This window comes from Peromyscus californicus, unplaced genomic scaffold (genome assembly GCF_007827085.1).
Source record: "Peromyscus californicus insignis strain IS unplaced genomic scaffold, ASM782708v3 Scaffold_5__1_contigs__length_169319896, whole genome shotgun sequence".
NCBI classification, from domain to species: Eukaryota; Metazoa; Chordata; class Mammalia; order Rodentia; family Cricetidae; genus Peromyscus; species Peromyscus californicus.
Genome location: NW_026294573.1, coordinates 100039270 through 100059063, shown reverse-complemented (window position 1 = coordinate 100059063; position 19794 = coordinate 100039270). Strand labels below are relative to the sequence as shown.

The 19794-nt window shown below is 40.4% G+C and overlaps 1 protein-coding gene across 3 annotated transcripts in view; it reads left to right on the top strand.

Annotated features, from left to right (window-relative positions):
• Tgfbr1 (transforming growth factor beta receptor 1) overlaps window positions 1–19794 on the top strand; it is a 63877-nt gene that overhangs the window by 32750 nt on the left and 11333 nt on the right. For 2 of the 3 annotated variants that reach the window (XM_052716756.1, XM_052716759.1), the window contains exons 2-6: window positions 348–593; window positions 4866–5108; window positions 12239–12469; window positions 18041–18208; window positions 18605–18761. In XM_052716756.1, the coding sequence (XP_052572716.1) occupies window positions 348–593; window positions 4866–5108; window positions 12239–12469; window positions 18041–18208; window positions 18605–18761 (1045 nt within the window). The remainder of the gene's footprint in view (window positions 1–347; window positions 594–4865; window positions 5109–12238; window positions 12470–18040; window positions 18209–18604; window positions 18762–19794) is intronic. The other variant, XM_052716757.1, reaches the window with a different exon arrangement.

Below are 19794 nucleotides of genomic sequence, written 5' to 3'. Positions count from 1 at the left end.
TGTGTATATGTGGACGTCTAATTTAGGGCCAGTAACAAGTATAACTCTACTTTGTTTGAAATGGAAGGACAAATGCTTGCCTTATCTAGATGAAATTATGTGTAATTCTTTTCTAGGAAGCAGATTTGGGGAGGGTAAAAGCCTAGGTTGAAATTTCACTAAATTACCTAGGCTTCTATATATATATGTGATTCTTTGACATTCTAAGAGTAATAAAAGTTTGTTTTTTGAGCAGTACGTAAGTTGTGTTATAATAGATCAAAACTGTATTAACAGTGTAAATGTTAAACTTTTAAACTAAACTTTGGGATTCTTTTTCCTAATAAAATTTTGTTCTCTTTCTCCAGCATTACAGTGTTTCTGCCACCTCTGTACAAAAGATAATTTTACCTGTGAGACGGATGGTCTCTGTTTTGTCTCAGTCACAGAGACCACAGATAAAGTTATACACAACAGTATGTGTATAGCTGAAATCGACCTAATTCCTCGAGACAGGCCATTTGTTTGTGCGCCATCTTCCAAAACTGGGGCTGTTACGACAACATATTGCTGCAATCAGGACCACTGTAATAAAATAGAACTCCCAACTACAGGTAAGTTGTTGTATTAGCACCCCTATCTTTCCTTCAGAGTGCTAAAAGAAAGCTTCTAGACTGTCTACAAATTTAGGACTGCAAGGGTTTACAGAAGTCATTAAGCTTATCTTGTTGAAGGTAGAGGCAAAAAGTGACCTGTCCACAGTTGTAGATTATGAGTAGCTAGGATCCTGACTCCTGGGTGTGTGTTGTTAGAGAAAGCAGTGCTAGGAGACTCAGTGAGATCTGCTACATGGGAGTAGCCTCTGCAAAGTGAATTCTAGAATCTCATAGGGCAGCATGTCCTTAGGGTTTCCCCTACCTCGTCCTCAGAGTGAATTTCTCATTCCTTGTACGGTGTACCTACATCTTAACGCAATCCAATCAACAAGCCTTTTAATGGGCAGACATCAAGTGCACTGAACAGTCTAGATGTTTTTATTTTATGATTTTTTTTACCTTGTTTATGATCTGTATGATGTGATACCATGTACTTAATATTTTTTTTAAAGGTCCTGGAAGGGCTAGAAAGATGGCTCAGCAGTTATGAGTACTTGTTACTCTTCCAGAGGACCCAGACTTGATTTCCAGCACCCATATGGTGCCTCACAACTGTCTATGACTCGAGTTCATGTGATCTGATGCCCACTTCTGACCTCCTCAAGCACGTCATGCATGTCATACACAAACATACATGCATATAGGCAAAACACCCATACACATGAAAGAATAGTAAATGGTGCTGATAAAGCCAGTAATTTTAAGATTCTGAATTAAATAGAAATTTGCCACTTTCTCCAAGTCCTAGATTCTTACTTTAATAGTCAAAGGAATATAAAATGGGAGAAAACCTATATTAATGCTAGCAGAATTAATGGAAGAATGAATGCCAGAGGAAGGAAGGAAGGAAGGAAGGAAGGAAGGAAGGAAGGAAGGAAGGAAGGAAGGAAGGAAGGAAGGAAGGAAAAGTAAAGGCATGGTGGCACATACCTTTAAACCCAGAACTCAAGGGGGCAGAAGCAAGATCTCTTGAGTTTGAGACCAGCTGGGGCTACATAGTAAGGCCTGGTGTCTCTGTCTGTCTGTCTGTCTCTGTCTCTCTGTCTCTTCTCTGTCTCTGTGTGTGTTTGTGTGTGTGTGTGTGTGTGTGTGTGTGTGTGTGTGTGTGTGTGTGTGTGTGTGTGTGTTTAATCAAACATTGAATTTGCATCTTGATGTTTAGACACAATAAAGCCTAGAGCTACAGGAATACTTCTACTTTGTTAAAAAAAAAAGAAAAAACACTTCTGTTGCTGTTGTTGGCAGTCAGTTTTTGTCTGCTTGTTTGTTTGAGTCAAGAGTCCCTTGTAATCCAGTACTTATTTAGAGATGAACATCCAAAGGTTGAACTCTGACCTCCACATCTCCTGCAGCGTGTGTGTGTATGACACCAGACTAATAAAAATCCTGTGCTTGCCTTTAGTATAAAACTAGGGATGAGCCGGGCAGTGGTGGCGCACACCTTTAGTCACAGCGCTCGGGAGGCAGAGGCAGGCGGATCTCTGTGAGTTCGAGGCCAGCCTGGGCTACAGAGTGTGATCCAGGAAAGGCTCCAAAGCTACACAGAGAAACCCTGTCTCGAAAAACTAAAAACAAAAAACTAGGGATGAGTTGCTACAGGAGCAAATGTTAGATTCTCCTTTCAGGAGCACCTCGTTCCAGTCCCCAGGGTAAACCCTGGTGCTCAGGTGCCCACTGTGACTGGCCCAGTGCTCAGAGCTCATGTTGACTAAAGTAGGAGGCACACCTGTAGCTCAGGAAAGAGGCACAGGAGGGAGGCAGCCTTCCTCATAGTTGTAGCAAGCTAATGAAGCTCTCTGTGGTTAGACTCTGTGGCTCTACCAGCCTGTCATTTCTTGATGACATTTATATGGGCATCTATAATTATAATATGGCAAAGAAAATGGTGATTCCTGAATTTCCTCGTTTCTATTGTTTGAACTTGAAATATTTAAGTGGAAATTTATAGAACCCTATGGAGAACTCACCTCATTTCTCCTCATTTCTGATTCCAGTTAGCAAGCAGCAAAACTGTAGCAAAGGAAAAGAGTCAGTGCTTCAAAAGATGTAGCCTAGATGGATAAATTCAATTAGATGACCTCCTATGCTATAAGCTACCACTTGTTAGCAAAGAACTTTTAGTTTTCAGTTATTAACTATAAATGAGAAAATTGAACCATTATTAATGATTACTTCAAGAGAACCACTTGCTGTACAAATAGATTTGATGAGAGGTTGAAGATAGAGCTAGGTAATCCAAAATACTTATTAGAAATCCAGAAAATGACAGACTACAGAAAATAATATTAATCAAGATTAATGAAATACTTAAAATTATTAAAATTCATTTTCTTTAAAAATTTTTTAAACTGTAATTATTTATGTGTGTGCATGAGTCTGCATGCGCTGTGTGTGTGCTACTGTGTGTGCGGCTAGGAAGAGTATTTACAGCTGACTTGTACACACTGCACTACGAGAGCTCTTGAAACACAGGAGACCAGACTCTGCTACCTATAGGGTCAGCCCTTATGGAGGAAGTCCTCAAGCCCTGCCAGTTGCTACTTTCCAGCCTCCTACCATGTCTTCTCTCTGAGCGGGTACACTGTATCCAGTGTACACATGAGTGTATCCATAGGAACTGTATGTGGTTGTGTGGGGGAGAGGTGCAGGCACTGCTGTGTTTAATCAAATAGAAGATGGATTTTTTTTTCACTAACCGTTTTTATTTTTAACATTTATTTATTTGTTTGTTTATTTTGTGTATGTGTGCTGGTGTACATGTGCCACAGTGTGTATGTGTGCGCACACATGCACACATGTCAGAGGACTCCTTGTAGGAGTTGGTTTTCTCCTTTGTGGTTCCTGGGGATTGAACTGAGGTTATCAGACTCAGTAACAGACATTTTTCCCTACAAGCCACCTTGCCAGCCCAGTATAGTTTTTAAGCATGGGAAAAAAAGCGTCAGTGCATTTAACACGGGTTACCTAAAAAGGAAGAAAATGTTCAGATTTTCCACTTTATTCAAGTATCAGGGGGAAGTGAAATATTATTGGTTGCTGCCAAAATTCTTAAAGTAATCCAAGACTTTTCATATACAAAGGTAACAGCTGTCTTCAGGTAACTAATTAAATATGCAGTATATAAACATTTAAGTACTCTTTCTGAAAGAAATTGCTAGAAATAGAATTCTGTATGATAAGTTAATTGAAATGAAGATTTAAAGAATGAAAAATATTGGTAAATGCCAAAAAATTATGATTAATGTACTTTTAAGTACTATATTTGAGGTTATAATATCACATTCTCCCTTTCCTTTCTCCCTCCAAACCCTCTCATAAACTTTCCTTGATCTCTTTTAAATTCATGGCCTCCTTTTTTTAAATTGTTGACACATATATGTGGTTATTAATATGTTTTTGAAATGAGCAAAAATTAATTTATTAAGAGTTTAAGAAAATAATTGGTATGTAATTAAAAATACAATTAGCAAAAATAGTTTAGAAAGAATGTGTATGTACAAACTATTGTAAAAAGAAGGGCTTTTAATCCCAGTGCTGGAAGGCAGAGGTTGGAGAATCCCAAGTTTGAGGCCAGCCTGGATGACCTACATGGTAAAACTCTGTCTCACAAAAAAAGGGGTGGGAGGGTTTAAAAATAAAAATAAATAAATGAATAAATAACTAGAATAAAAAACAAAAATAAATAAGGAAGTGTTTTGGTTTTTAAAAGTTGATGAAAATGTATATATTAAAATATGAGCCTTTGCAAGATCATGAGGAAATAGATAATTTGTAAAACTTTTATTAGCTATATATTTTCCTCCTTGCTATAAACCTGCTGTAGACTTGGAATAAGAAGATAAGACCAAAGTGCTTTATAAAAAACGAGTTGTTGGAAGTTGTTTCAAATGATTGGTTCCTTTACTAGTTTATCTGAGGTGACAAATGGGGAGAGAGGTCTAAGGTGCTGGTTAGCTGATCAACCCAGTGATGGATTAGAAGATGGGTTGGGGATGCACAGGAAGAGTACGAGGGAACTGACAGAGCTGAAGGCCCAAAGGGGAGGGGGCAGGAGAGAAGGCAAGATGGAGAGAGAGGACGGAATGGGGAGCTTGTTCTGGCCTTGAGCCCTGTGTGACGAGGCTCTAGGACTAAGTGATAGCAGTGAACACTTGGGAAAATATGGAGGGTTGGAAAATGTGGGTACCACCTACAGTGTTTTTGTTCTTGTTGATGTTTGTTTCATTTGAGGACCTTTTTCAGAAAAGCAGTCCCCTGGCCTCGGTCCTGTGGAGCTGGCCGCTGTCATTGCTGGTCCAGTCTGCTTCGTCTGCATTGCACTTATGCTGATGGTCTATATCTGCCACAACCGCACTGTCATTCATCATCGAGTGCCAAATGAAGAAGATCCATCCCTAGATCGCCCCTTCATTTCAGAGGGCACCACCTTAAAAGATTTAATTTATGATATGACAACATCAGGATCTGGATCAGGTGATGTCAATGTTTACCTTTTCTTAAGAAATCTTAATAAATCACTTTGGCCAATTTATTTAATTAGCTGGTTGGGGCATTTGGCTTAATATGTTAAAACTTTGAGATAGTGTGAATGCTGTTCTAGATTGCAGCCTAATGAAGGTTGTTGAACTTGGTGTCTGTCTGACTACATAGTTTAGTGTAGGTAAGTTGGAGATTTCTTTTCCCACTGAAACAAGTAAGTCCTTACACAGTTGTACAAACTTCAGAGCATCCTCTCCTATAGAATGATACTTGGCTTTTCTGAGCTTGGGAGGTAGAAAGTAGGACACTTTTTGTTTGTTCGTTTGTTTGATTTTGGGTTTTTTTTGAGACAAAGTTTCTCTGTATAGTTTTGGCTGGTCTTGGAACTCTTTCTATAGACCAAACTGACCTCGAACTCACAAATTTGCCTGCCCTACCCAAGTGCTGAGATTAAAAGCCTGCACCACCACTACCCAGCTAGGACACCATTTTTATAAAGATAGAGCTGCCATTAAGAGATGCAGTTACCATTTTGCAGTTCTGGGACTGTTTGCCTGGAATTTGGAAGGCTATTTGCCATTTTAATGGTATGAAATTGTTACTTTAACGCAAAATTGTGTGTGTGTGTGTGTGTGTGTGTGTGTGTGTGTGTGTGTGTGTGTGTGTTGCGTGTGTGCACCTGCCTGCCTGCTAGCCACGGTGTACATGTGGAGGTCAGAGGACAGCTTGTAGGATTTAGGCCTCTCCTCCACCATGTGGATCCTGGGGAACAAACTCAGGTTTCAGGCTTAGTGGCAAGTACCTTCATCCACTGAGTCAGTGGACAGTCCAGTTTATTGTCTATTTTTAAAATTAAACTATCGCGGCCGGGCGGTGGTGGCGCATGCCTTTAATCCCAGCACTCGGGAGGCAGAGCCAGGCGGATCTCTGTGAGTTCGAGGCCAGCCTGGGCTACCAAGTGAGTTCCAGGAAAGGCGCAAAGCTACACAGAGAAACCCTGTCTCGAAAAACCAAAAAAAAAAAAAAAAAAAAAAAAAATTAAACTATCGCATTTTAGTAACTTTTTACATTTAAAGAAAATTTAAAAATAATAATTCTATTAGTGAATGGACTATGATGTTAGCTTTTCTTAGTTTTGTTTGTTGATTTTTGTGAACTCAGAAATAAACTGGCTGATTGCCAGAATCATCCTGAGATAGATTTTTGCATAATAGTATTTTACTTTTAAACCAAAGGGAATTATGTTTTGTTTTATCTTGCCTGTAGTTTGGAAGAAGACTAAGGGAAGTGTGTCTGCTTTACAGATTTGGAATGTGTGGCTAGTGTATGTGTGGCTAGTAATCAACAGGTCTAGATTCTGACACAAGCTCTGATTTTGGTCAATCTATTTCCTCTTTGGGCTTCTGTTTCCTTATAGAAATATAGAACAGATACTTTTGGTAAAAATGCTTAAAATTTTTTTTACTGAGGTCTTGAATGTGGCATACTATCATTTGAAAACTATTGATCAGTTTCAAATAAGGACTAAATTTGTGGCCATAATGAAGATTTGGAAACAAAAATCTGGCTGATTTTAAAAGAAATGATACTTTAAAAAAATGTTGAAGTAGGAGTTGTGACTGAGGAATAGTGTAGTTCTGAAGCTCAAAAACCACATTAATGCTCGGAACACATGTAATAATAGATGTCTTTACTTTAAGGAAATTAATACATAATGGTGTATATGAATGCCTGCTCACTCATTAAGTATTTGAAGAACCTGATTCTACTATGACCTGAAGCCTTTGGTAAAAATGTGGCAATGAATATTCATTCAGTAGTGTGTTCTTTTTCTGACTGCTAGAACACATGACAGCTTGTACACAAAGCTCCCAAGCAGCCATAGGGACTCCTTAGTTAGTCCCATATGAGAGTGAGGTGGTGAGAGGTTGGACTGGGCTAGAACATCTGGAGTACTGGAGATATGACACACTTTGGGAAGGAGAAGTAGACAAAAAGTATGTTAGGACTTTCCTGGTTTCTCCATTGATTGTGAGTTAATGCAAATGGTTCTTAAAGAAAAGTCTCCTCACAAGGGATCCTGGTCCATGATAAGTAGGAGACAAAAGTTGCAGAAAACTAGGGTGATTCCAGACTATTAATTAGTTCCTTGGATCTGTTCTCGTGTTGCTGAAGTTACATCCAGGGAAATTACAACAGCTCACAGTCACAAGCCCACTGAAAGGATTCAAGACATTGCTATGTAGATGACAGCTGATTTCTTTCTTTCTTTTTTTCTTTTTTTTGTTTTTTTTTGAGACAGAGTTTCTCTATGTAGTTTTAATGCCTGTCCTGGACCTCGCTCTGTAGACCAGGCTGGCCTCGAACTCACAGAGATCCGCCTGGCTCTGCTCCCAAGTGCTGGGATTAAAGGCATGCACACCACCGCCTGGCCGACAGCTGATTTCTAACAGAGGTCTATTTATTTGCCTTTGCAATGTAGCTGTGTTAATTGGAGGATGGACTTACTCTTTGTCTTTCTACTTCCCTTGTCTATCTGGGGCCATCAGGAGTTGTTCTCTTGTCTGAGAGCTTCCTGCCCCCCTCCCCCACTCCAGACCTCTCCATCATTTGCTAGCTCTGTGACTGTGCAGCTGCTGTCTCGTGCTTGAGTTATTCCATCATTAAAGTCAAAGCAATGAGCAGTGCAAGTCATTGGATTGCTGTGAAGTCCAAATGAGACAAGGTGTGTGTGTGTGTGTGTGTGTGTGTGTGTGTGTGTGTGTGTGTGTGTGTGTGAGAGAGAGAGAGAGAGAGAGAGAGTGTGTGAAGACTTAATACATTGAGTTATGTCCAGATGATGGGGATTGGTTTTAATTGAAAACATACTAAAGAACACTCACATAGGGCTTTTTCTGCACTGTGCAAGGAAAAAAAAAAGCTTTGTTTAGGATCTCCTTGTCTATCGTAGTTTACAGTGTGCAGAATCCTCTCTGAACTCCAGAAAGGCAGTCTTTTTCCCTGTGTTCATATTAAAGCTTTAATGCCACTTTGTGTGTAGGACTCATACCCGTGACTATGTCCTGTCTATTCATAATTCCCTGAAAATTCTCTCACTCATTGAGGAAAAAGTTAAAGTGAATGTACCTTGGATTTGAATGCCCTTTGTTTTAATTAGTACTATGAGTATATTGGAGGGAAAGTTCTAGTTCTACCTTGGAAAGGTACTTTTAATTTTCAGAACTGGAAGACTGAGGACCTAAGTTACAGTACCTCTAAATTTGAAGATAACCTACTCGCTCTTGCTAATTTTAGTCACAAGTCATACCTGTTCTTGTATTTGAGCTGCAATTAGATTGTCAAGTATGGCAGTCTCTTAGTCCAAAGTCCTTAGGGCTTGTGCAGGTGTGTGATCTTGAACACATGGTTGTTAAGGCCTAACTTCCATTATTGAATGCATGTGAAGCTTCACGTTGACATTTCCTCTCAAGCAGTTTTAAAGGTAGGGGAGATTAAAACAGAATGTAGAGATCTATGTTAGGCTTGCTTTTTTATTTTTAAAAAAATAAGGTTTTATTACATTTATTATTATTGTATGTATGTTTCTTTGTATGCACACAACACATGACATTATGTGCATGTAGAGGTTAGAAGTCAGTTTTCTCCTTCCTCCTTGTGAGAACCAGGATAGAACTCAGGTCCTTAAGCTTCATAGCAAGCTCCCTTACTCACTGAGGTATCTTGCTAGCCTGGCTTGTTTATTTCTATAAGGGAATTGTTACATCTTAAAAAAAAAAAAAGCTCAAGTACTCATATGGGTTAAACCCAATATAAATAATATGAAGAATCTAAATTTGTTCTCATTTTGTATCTAGAAAGAGAAGACACAATTTCTGCTTGTCCAGTTAGCCTTAATTAATCGTTACTGTGTCTGTGTCTTTGTCAGGCTTCTTCAGACTTCCTATTTATGCTTGTTTTAATTCCTCCCTCCCTCCCTCTCTCCCTCCCTCCCTTCTTTTAGGTAGGTTCTCTGAGGCTCAGGCCAGCAGTCTTCCTGTCAGCCTACCAAATGCTGGGATTATAGGCCTGGACTGCCATACCTGGCTTGGCTTGCTTTTTGCTTATCACTTGCCTTCCAGATTCATCTCCTGAAATGAGCTCTTTTATGGCCCTGCTCTTTTTCTCAGAGTAGTTCATATTTTTATGTGTGTGTGTGCATGCACGCGTACTCGAGCATTTGTGTATATGTGCATGAATGCTATGTGTGTATAGTGCTCTTAGAGACCAAAAGAGGGCATCAGGTTCCCTGGAGCTGAAGTTAGAGGTGGTGATAAGTGTTGGGAACACCCACCTTGACATGGATGGGTATTGAGAACTGAACTCAAGTCCTCTGAAAGAGTAGCAAGTGTTACCTTAATCATTGAGCCATTTTCTCCAGCCCCTGAAATGAACTCTTTAAGATGCTTTTGTAGAGAAATGGTTTTTAATTTTTACTTGTCATTTGTTATTTTTAACAAACCATATGTTATTGTATGTGTGTGTTCCTGCATGTGTGGCACTGTGTGCATGTGGAGGTCAGAAGTTGACTTGAGGGAGTCACTCTCTCCTACCATGTGGCTCCCTGAGGATCCAGCTCAGGTCATCAGGATTGGCAGAAAGCCTCTTTACTCACTGAACCATCTGACCTGCCCTTAGGATACTTTTGATAGAATTTGTGGTCCTGTACAAAGTTTTAAGAAAATTTAGTAAGTCAGTATTTAGACTAAACCATATAAAATAACTGGGAATTGATTGTTTATAGTGCAAAAGCGTGCCTTGATTTAAATAAGAATTTTCCATATGGATCTATTTTTGGTTGTTGTTTTTTAAAAATAGTCCTTTTAAGAGATTTAAAAGTGTTTGTATGTGTATGAGTTTTTGTCTGCATGTTTATATGCACCATGTACATGCCTGGTACTCTTGGAGGTTAGAAGACAGTATCAGAGCCTCTGGAACTACAGTCACAGTTGATTGTGAGCCACTATGTGGGTTCTGGGAACTGAACTCAGCTCCTCTGCAGCCATGGAGCCTTCTCTCTAGCTCCTTATGGACCTGTTTTTAACTACTAGTCTCTTGTACACAAAAGCACTGCTTTCTAATAGGACCGCTAACTGCTTTGTAGGAGTGGAGAGAGTTGGTTAGCAAGAGGGAAAACCATGTGAGGAAAGGTGGAAAAAAGTTTCTGCCTGCTGTGGGCTATAGTATTTGGATTCCTGGGTATTTCAAGTTAAGAAGCCAGAAAGGGAGTGGCTTCCTTTTACTGTCACTTTGTTTATCTAGTTAATAAGTAACTGTCTTAGTTACTTTTCTAGTGCTTTTCTAGTTAAGACACCATGACCAAGGCAATTTAAACAGTAAAGCATTGAATTTGAGGCTCACAGTTTGAGAGAGTTAAGAGTCCATGACCATCATGGTAGAGAGCATGGCAACAGGCAGATAAGCATGGTGCTAGAGCAGTAGCTAAGAGCTTACATCTTGATTCACAAGCAGAGGCAGAGAGAGCTAACTGGGAATGGCATCACTGAAGTCCTCAAAGCTCCCTCACCTGTAGTGATACACCTCTTGCAACAAGGCCACACCTCTTAATCCTCCCAAACAGTTCCATCAACTGAGACCAAATATTCAAATACATGAGCCTATGTGGGCCGTTCTTATTCAAACCACCACACTAGCTTGTGAGTGTAGATTATGAGTGACACACATTTTGTGTGTCTATAAATTATACAAGTAAGTATTAATATAGAACATAATGCACATTGGTATTTTACTTGTTAGTGTTAGTGTAATTTAAAATGACAGTTCCTAGGGTTGGTAAACTACTTTCTGTATAAGCATTGGGACCCAAATTCAACCCCCCAGAATCCATGGTAAAACACCAGCATGGTGACACAAACCCTTGTAATTCTGGCAGTGAGGAGGGCAGTCAACCTAGTCTGTTTGGTCAACCCCAATGTGAGAAACATTCAAAAACTAAGGTAGCTGGTGCCTAAGAAGGTTGGGTTTTGGCCCTCACGTACATGCATACACACATGTACCTAATATACACATAAACACACACTGCACACTCTCATGTACATACACACAATAAAACAAAGTAAAAACTAAAATAAAATGACAACTTCTTAGTGGATGAGTGAGAGATGATAAATTATTGACCCAAATATAAAAACTCTTAATTGTTATAAATACTAAATTGTTGTAAGTCACTAAGTGAAGTATAATTGTTTTAAAAACACATACTTTAGAATAAGACAATGTTAACTAATTTAAAAAATACAAGTGCCTTGCTGGAGTAAGTTACTTTTTATCAGTGGTTCTCAACGTGTGGGTTGTGACCTCTTTCACTGGGGTTGCCAAAGACCATCGGAAAACACAAATATTTACATTACGTTTTATAATAGTAGCAAAACTATAGTTACGAAGTAGCCATGAAAATAATTTTATGTTGGGGGTCCATCCCTACAACATGAGGAACTGTATTAAAGGGTTGCAGCATTAGGAAGGTTGAGAACCAGTGCATTTCTTTCACATACTAGTTCAGGTAGGTAGCCAGGTTCTAGCGAGTACATTCCTTGCCTTGAAATGGATTCTGTGGCATTTTTTAATGATTTAATAAAAGTTAGGTCAGAATTTACTTCTGTTTGTTGTGTTCATGTTCTTTTTCTCCTCCTATAAGTGAAGCAGCTACTAGATTTTAAACTGTTTATCTTCTGGTGACAGCTTATCTTTTCTTCCACTTTCATTAATATCCTCTCTCATGAATGAGACTGGTACCCAAAAGATACCTTGTTTATTTCTTTATCTGCCTTTGCTGGATACTCCTGTGTAACCACTTTCTTCCTTCTCTCTTCTTTCCCCTATCCGTTAAAGGAAAGTTCAGCTTACTTCCCCAAATCTCTAGGCAGTTGTCTCTGGATTCTTTTACTATATTTACTATTGGTTTTTCCCTTTTCATTGTTCGGGGTTGGGGGAGGCAAATGTCATCTTTTTCCAATAAAGCAAGCCTTAAAGAGCAGTACCTGCCTCTGCATTTGCACTGCCTGCTGTCTGTCAGGTGTGAGATGTGGACTGCTGATGATTTATGCTGTACTTATTTTTGTATGTAGGTTTGCCATTGCTTGTTCAGAGAACAATTGCCAGGACCATCGTGTTACAAGAAAGCATTGGCAAAGGTCGGTTTGGAGAAGTTTGGCGAGGCAAGTGGCGGGGAGAAGAAGTTGCTGTGAAGATATTCTCCTCTAGGGAAGAACGTTCGTGGTTCCGAGAGGCAGAGATTTATCAGACTGTGATGTTACGCCATGAAAACATCCTAGGATTTATAGCAGCAGACAACAAAGGTCACTGATGTTTCCTTTCTCGTGTGTGTGTGTGTGTGTGTATGTGCACGTGTGTACACACATGCGCTTATGCAGGGGTGCATGAGTGTGGATGATGTTGAGTATCTCTAACAATCACTGTCCACCTAATTTTTGAGATGATGTCTCAGTGAACCTGGAACATGTCTGTTTGTCCAGACTGATTTGCTAGAAATCTCAGGGATCCATCAACCTTCCCAGCACTAGGATTACAGGTGTGCATCACCACATCTGGAGTTTACATGGATGCTGGGAGTCTGAACTTAGATCCTCAGGCATGCCACCAATTGAGCCATCTTCTCAGCCCCATGTCTTTACTTCTAGTGGAATATAACAAAGTCTAGAAAGAAGAGCTTTATTTTTACAGAGATGATTACTAAACACCATCGGATTTGGTGAGAAACAGATTTGCTTATTTTTCCGAGACAGGGTTTCTCTGTGTAGCCCTGGCTGTCCTGGAACTCACTCTGTAGACCAGGCTGGCCTCGAACTCACTCGATCTTCCTGCCCCTGCCTCCCGAGTGCTGGGATTAAGGTGTGCGCCACCACTGCCCGAACAGATATTTTTTATAAAGGTAAGATTGATTAGGTCAAATAGAATCTTTTAGAAATAGGACATTTTTAAGATTTTCTTCATGACACTATATTTTAAATATTTATTTTGTGTGCCACTGTGCACATATAAGGAAGTTAGAGGACAGCTTGTTATAGTCTTTTCCTTCTACCATGTGGGTTCCAGGGATTGAACTCAAGTCATCAGCATTGGATTGGCAGCCATCTTATAGGCCCATGACAATATATTTCTAAATCTTTTATTGATTTATAAAATAGAAAAAAAATATAAAAATGCTGTATACTTCTGTTATTTTAAACCTGACCGTTAGTTGAGTATAGTCATAAGATAGAAGGGGAAAAACTATAAACTGGTTATTTAGGATTTGAGGTGAGATCAGTAAGACATCTCAGTGTAGACCAGTCCCCTCACACACACACACCCAATGCTGTGGTTGGTAGAACATCTCAGTATAGGTCAGTCCATCTGTCTATCCCTACCTCTCCACCCCTGCCCAGTACTAGAGTTAGTAGGATATTTCCATATAGACCGGCGTGCACGCACGCGCACACACACACAGAGTGCTGGGATTAGTAGGTCATCTCAGTATAGACCAGCTTCCCTCACTCAGTCCTGTTGTTCCTATGGTTTCTACATGCTAGACAAGTGCTTTACAACTCTGCTGTATCTCCATCCACATGGCCTTGTTTTTGAGGAAAGTAAAAATAATTTGTCAGTGTATTCTGTTGTGACCTGGCAGGGGTTAAATAATTCCTCAGTACTGTAAAGAGGCTCGGGTAAACCAAAGTGGTTTCTCTCAAATTGCCTTGCTACTGGAGCCCCATGAACACTGCAGATAATGTAGTGCAGGTGTGAGATGGGGTCAGGGCACATGCTCAAGAAGCAAGGAAGCTGCATCTGTGGAGTCAGAATGAGGGGTGACTGCCAGCAGTGACCTTAGACCCCGCTTCTGCTTCATAGCTTCCGTTAGTACCTTTATGCCACAATTCCTCCTCCAACATCTGTTGGGGACTTACATTGTGACCCAGTTTTTGCTGTCCTAGCCCCAAATCTAATGTATTTTCTGCTTTCCTTTTTTGTTTTTGTTTTTGTTTTTTTCAAGACAGGGTTTCTCTGTGTAGCTTTTGGAGCCTGTCCTGGAACTCACTTTGTAGACCCCACAACAGTCTTGGTGAGACACAGGTCTTGGTGAGACCTGAAGGAGGCTGTCCTTCTCTTTTTCTAGTGTCAGGTGGTCGCATGAGGGGTTTTACAATTTTTTGTGTCTCTATTTTTTTAGTTTATTTTACCATTCATTAAATTTAGAGACTGTATTAGTTCACTTATGTCACTATTGGGACAAAATACCTGGCAGGAGCAACTTTAGAAAGGAAGGATTTCTTTTGGTTCCTGAGGGAAGGCATGGTGACAGCAGCGTGAGGGCGATGGTGGTGGTGTCGTCACCTCTGCACACGGAAGTAGAGGGTGGTGCCCGGCCCTGTGTCCTCTGCTGCAGCCATGGAGTAGTGCTGTCTGTATTGAGGGTGGCTTTCCTCGCCTCATTTAAACCTCTCTGGAACCACCCTCACAGACACACCTTGAGGCTTGTCTCTGAAGCGTCCTAAATTACAGTCAAGTTACAGTTAAGATTACACTACAGGGCCCAGTCTGCTTGGTTTTCCTAAAACACTCACTAGCCGTGTTGTCCACTTCTTAGGCTCTCACATCATGAGGCTTATGGCGCTCGATTGTGGTAGGAGCAGTAATGGATAGTAGGCCACGATTATCGTGGCTCCTAACAATCCAGTATTGCATTGAAAAAGAGAGAAGGAAACTAAAGTAGTGATGACGGTTTGACTGCCCTTGGTCTCACTTGCTTCTGTTTTGACCGTTTAGTTCCCTCACCCAATTCTCGAGACCACATGTTTATTGTATTTTTATAGTTTTTGTTTATATTTTCTTTAGTGTTTTAAGGTTGCTGCAGCTGGCTTTGAACTCATGATCTTCCTCACTCCATCATCAATGCTGAGATTACAGTGTGTGTCAATACCAGCCTACTCTTTATTTTTTACTAGTTGCTTGTTTTCTCAAGCTTACTCTTCTGGCTGATTTGTAAGAAGGCTCTCATTCTACAAACAGTGATTGTTTCCTTAAAGGACTTACCCAGATTTGTGATTTCAAATTCTACTATCCTCTCGTTTGCACTTGAAGCTTAAACCTCTTACAGGCTTCCATGAGGCATGGTCCGGGTTACAACACACAGGTGCAAACCCCTGAACCTGTTGTGCCCTGAAGTGCCATTTGTTGAAGCAGCAATCAAGTGGATGCTGTCATCTAGTGGTCACAGTGGGAACTGACTGACCCTACTGACTTTGTCCCATCCCTTTTTTCTTGATGAGGTGTTAATGGGCAGAACCAAGACTTCCTACCCCAGTTCTCTTTTTCTTTATCTACCCCAGGTCTCTTTTTCTTTATCTTCATCCTCTTGATTTGGTTAATTTTGCCTAGGCTGGTCTTAAACAACAAAATAAAAAGATTTATTTTAAATTATGTATGTGAGTGTATCTGTGTGTAGGTATGTGTGCTTGAGTACAGGTGCCCAAGAAGGCCAGACACATAGGTTCTCCTGGGGCTGGAGTTACAGGTAGTTGTGAGCTGCCCAACAGGGTGCTGGGAGCTGAACTCTGATCTCCTTAAGAGCTGTATGTGTTCTTAACTGTTGAGTCATCTCTCTGGCCTCTTGGACAGCTCTTTGTATGTATAGCCTCTTCCCTCTTCTTCCGTGGTTGGATACCTCAGGAAATCTCCCTTCCTGCCATGTTCTCTATCTGTTGTGTTTTTGAGCCTTTGAGAACACAGTTATGGTTAGCAGACATGCACATGAGCTAGTGATGTACCCATACCAAGAAAAAGACTTTCGGAAATGCAGGAAGAATGGTTTTTTAAAAAGGAAAAAAGAGAAGAAAAAAAACTAGTATCACTAACCTCTTAAGTTCTTTTTGGAAGTACCAAGAACTACTTTGCATGGGGCTAAAGAGATGGCTCAGAGCCCAGGTTAAACTGGCACCCACATGGTAGCTCACAGCTGTCTGTAACTCCAGTTCCAGGGGATCTGATACCCTTTTCTGGCCTCCGTGAACACTAGGCACACAAGTGGTAAACAGCCATACATGCAAGCAAAACGCCCAAGCATAAAATACAATTAAAAATAAAGGAATCCAGATTCTGTAGTTCCATCTTCTTTTTTGATCTCATCTTCCCTCTCTGTCTCTCTGTCTCTGTCTCTCTGTCTCTCTCTGTCTCTCTCTCTCTCCCCCTCTTTCCCCCTCCTCCTCTCTTTGTTGTTTTTTTGTTGTTGTCGTTGTTGTTTCAAGACAGGATCTCTGTATAACCCTGGTTGTTCTGGAACTCAGTCTGTAGACCAGACTGGCCTCCAACTCAGAGATAAACCTGCCTCTGCCTCCTAAGTGCTGAAATTAAAGGTGTGTGCCACAACCTAAAAGATGCAGATCTTATTTTATGTTTTTTTTTTCCTTTTGTTTATGGCTAGTAGAGATCAGCACATCTTAAGTTTTCATGTGCCAAACATTGTATTACCTACTTTAAAAAGAAATCTAGTTCTGTATTCTCTTTTAACATCTAAAGAGTCTTCAAAGTAAGTTGTTCTTGTTGTATAAAAGAAGCACAAGTCCATTGAGAAACTTGTCCAAGGCCATGTAGTCAATAGCATACAGACCCTGGATTCCTGCCTGGGTCAGTATGACTTGTTTTAGTTACGTTTTCTATTGCTGTGGTAAAGCACCATGACCAAACCAAACTGGGGACATAAGGGTTTATTTAAGCTTACCTATCACAATCACAGGCCACATGAAAGGAAGTCGGAGCAGAAACTGGAGGCAGGAAATGAAACAGAGGCCATGGAGGAATGCTTTTTTTTTTAACTGGCTTGCTACCCATGGCTGGCTCATCCTGCTTTCTTTTAGCACTCAGGACCACAAGCCTAGGGGTGGCACTGCCCATAGTGAGTGCCTCATTCCCCCTCCCCCCAGCCCCAGCCCCATTGTTCATCAGGCTCATCCACAAACCAACTTAGTAGGGACTTTTTCTCAGTTGAGATTCCTTCTTCTCAAATGACTCTAGCTTATGTCAGGTTGACATAAAACTAGCCAGTATATGACTTAAGGGTATATCTTTTACTGGATTGTGTTATCTCTTGTTTTTCCCATCTACTTCTAAGTTAAATGCTATTTAGCATCCTTACTGTTACTCCTTTGGGAAAACACATTTCAGATGCATGTATCAGCTTACCAAGGAACTCACAGCACCCACATTCCAAGTTGTTTAGGTTCCAAATCACCTTGTGTAAAATGAGACTTAGTCTTAGTCTTTTCACCTTTCTTCTCTGACACTTCAGTTGCTGTCTGAGCATCAAAGGTACCACTATTTTTGTTTATCTGAGGTAGCAACATTGGAATTATAATCAGCTTGTCTGGCGTCTTTGAGAACTGTACAGTCTGTCGCTAAAGCTTGTCAGTTTTCACAACGCTCACTTCAGTTTTGTCACATGCTCTGACATCCACACTGAGGCCGTGCTGCATGGGCTCCCTGGATGTTTCTCATCCCACTCCTTGCTGCCCTCCTTCCCCCTCCAAAAGAAACATGGAACACTAACTGATCAGACCCAGGTACCTTCCTAGGCATTGAGGAGTCCCAGCTCTGCTTCTCTGTAGGATGAAGAAATCAACATGATTCCTTTTTTCTTAAATGAGTTATTTATCCTTGCTTTAATCTCAAGAATAGGGGATACACTCCGAGGGTCTGAAGTATATGCACATAAAAGTGTAGAAAGACTGAATATATGAATGTGAAAGGAATTCATGCAAACTTAAGGTGACATTATGTTGCAGTTGTGTGATCAAGATTGATAGTGAAAAGTGGTAACAGCTTGAGTAGACTGTAAGTGCTCTGCAGCCCAACTGAAATGTATGTCTGATTTGCAGACAATGGCACCTGGACTCAGCTGTGGCTGGTGTCGGATTACCACGAGCATGGATCCCTTTTTGATTACTTGAATAGATACACTGTTACAGTGGAAGGGATGATCAAACTGGCTCTGTCCACGGCAAGCGGTCTAGCCCATCTTCACATGGAGATTGTTGGTACCCAAGGTAACACTTTCTATAGTTTCTGTTATTTAAACTTAAGTTCCAGTGAATGTAATACATATTCAGAACTACTCGAAACCTAACTGGAAATATGTAGCTTTAAAAAATTTGAGTGTTTTTCCAATGAAAAATCTCAGAAATCTGGAAATTTACTTAGAGATCAACAAACAATTTTTTCCCCTTAGTTTTTTAGTTCTTAGATTTATGTTGTCTGAAGATTTAAACAGAACTTTATCCCTTTTGGCACAGTGATTCACTGGGGTTAGTAGTAGCGTAGTTGTTATAGGTGGTGTAACTCAAGTGCCTTCACAATGGGACAGGTGAAGCTTGGGGACCTAAAGTGAATTGTGACTGGTGTCACTTGTTAAGCAGTAATGTCTAACTTTTGGTTTCCAATAGGAAAGCCAGCTATTGCTCACAGAGATTTGAAATCAAAGAATATCTTGGTGAAGAAGAATGGAACCTGCTGTATTGCAGACTTGGGATTGGCAGTGAGACACGATTCTGCCACAGATACAATTGATATTGCTCCAAACCACAGAGTAGGCACTAAAAGGTACACTTAGGGAACAAATGGTTTTAATAATGCCTTATGTCAACTTCTTCTCTTTCCTATTTTTTTTTTTTTTTTTTTTTTTTTTTTTGGTTTTTCGAGACAGGGTTTCTCTGTGTAGCTTTGCGCCTCTCCTGGAACTCACTTGGTAGCCCAGACTGGCCTCGAACTCACAGAGATCCGCCTGGCTCTGCCTCCCAAGTGCTGGGATTAAAGGCGTGCGCCACCACCGCCCGGCCCTCTTTCCTATTTTATATATGTGTCTCAACTCAAACTTGGTCCTTTATTAGACTGTTCACAGGCTTCTAGAGTCTTTGCTACTTTGAAGCCTAGTTACCTAACTTGAAAACGAGCCTATTGATAGAGCAGCCCTTCCAGAAAGTATTATCATTAACTTAACTAGGTTAGTTCTAAGAACAATAATGTCTTAGTTAAGGTTTCTATTGCTATGAAGACACACTGTGACCACAGAAACTCTTCTAAAGGAAAATATTTAATTGTGATGGCTCAGTTACAGTTCAGAGGATCAGTACATTATCATCATGATGGGACATAGTGGTGTACAGGCAGACATGGTGCTAGAGAAGGAGCTAAGAGTTTTGCATCTTGATATGCAGGCATCAATAAGCAGTCTTTTTACTGGGCTTGAGCATATATGAAACCTCAAAGCCCACCTTCATAGTGACATACTTCCTCCAACAAGACCACACCTACTAATAGTGCCACTCCCTATGGGGGTCATTTTCATTCAAACCACCACAAATAATAACTAATGGTAGTCTATAGCTGCCATAGTTTCTGTTCTATAGCAAGCCTCTTTTTGTATTTACTGTTGTCTTTCTTCCTTAGAACTTTTGTGTATGCTGTCCTTAACTCATACATCCCTTATTGTTTCCTTAATATTCCTCCTGTCTCAAGGAAGCCTTTTCTGGTCCTCAGAACCCTTATATGTGCCTGGCACAGCACAATGATGAATGACTATCAGAGGCACCTACTGTAACTATTCTCACATTATGTTCTAACTGTCCACTTATGT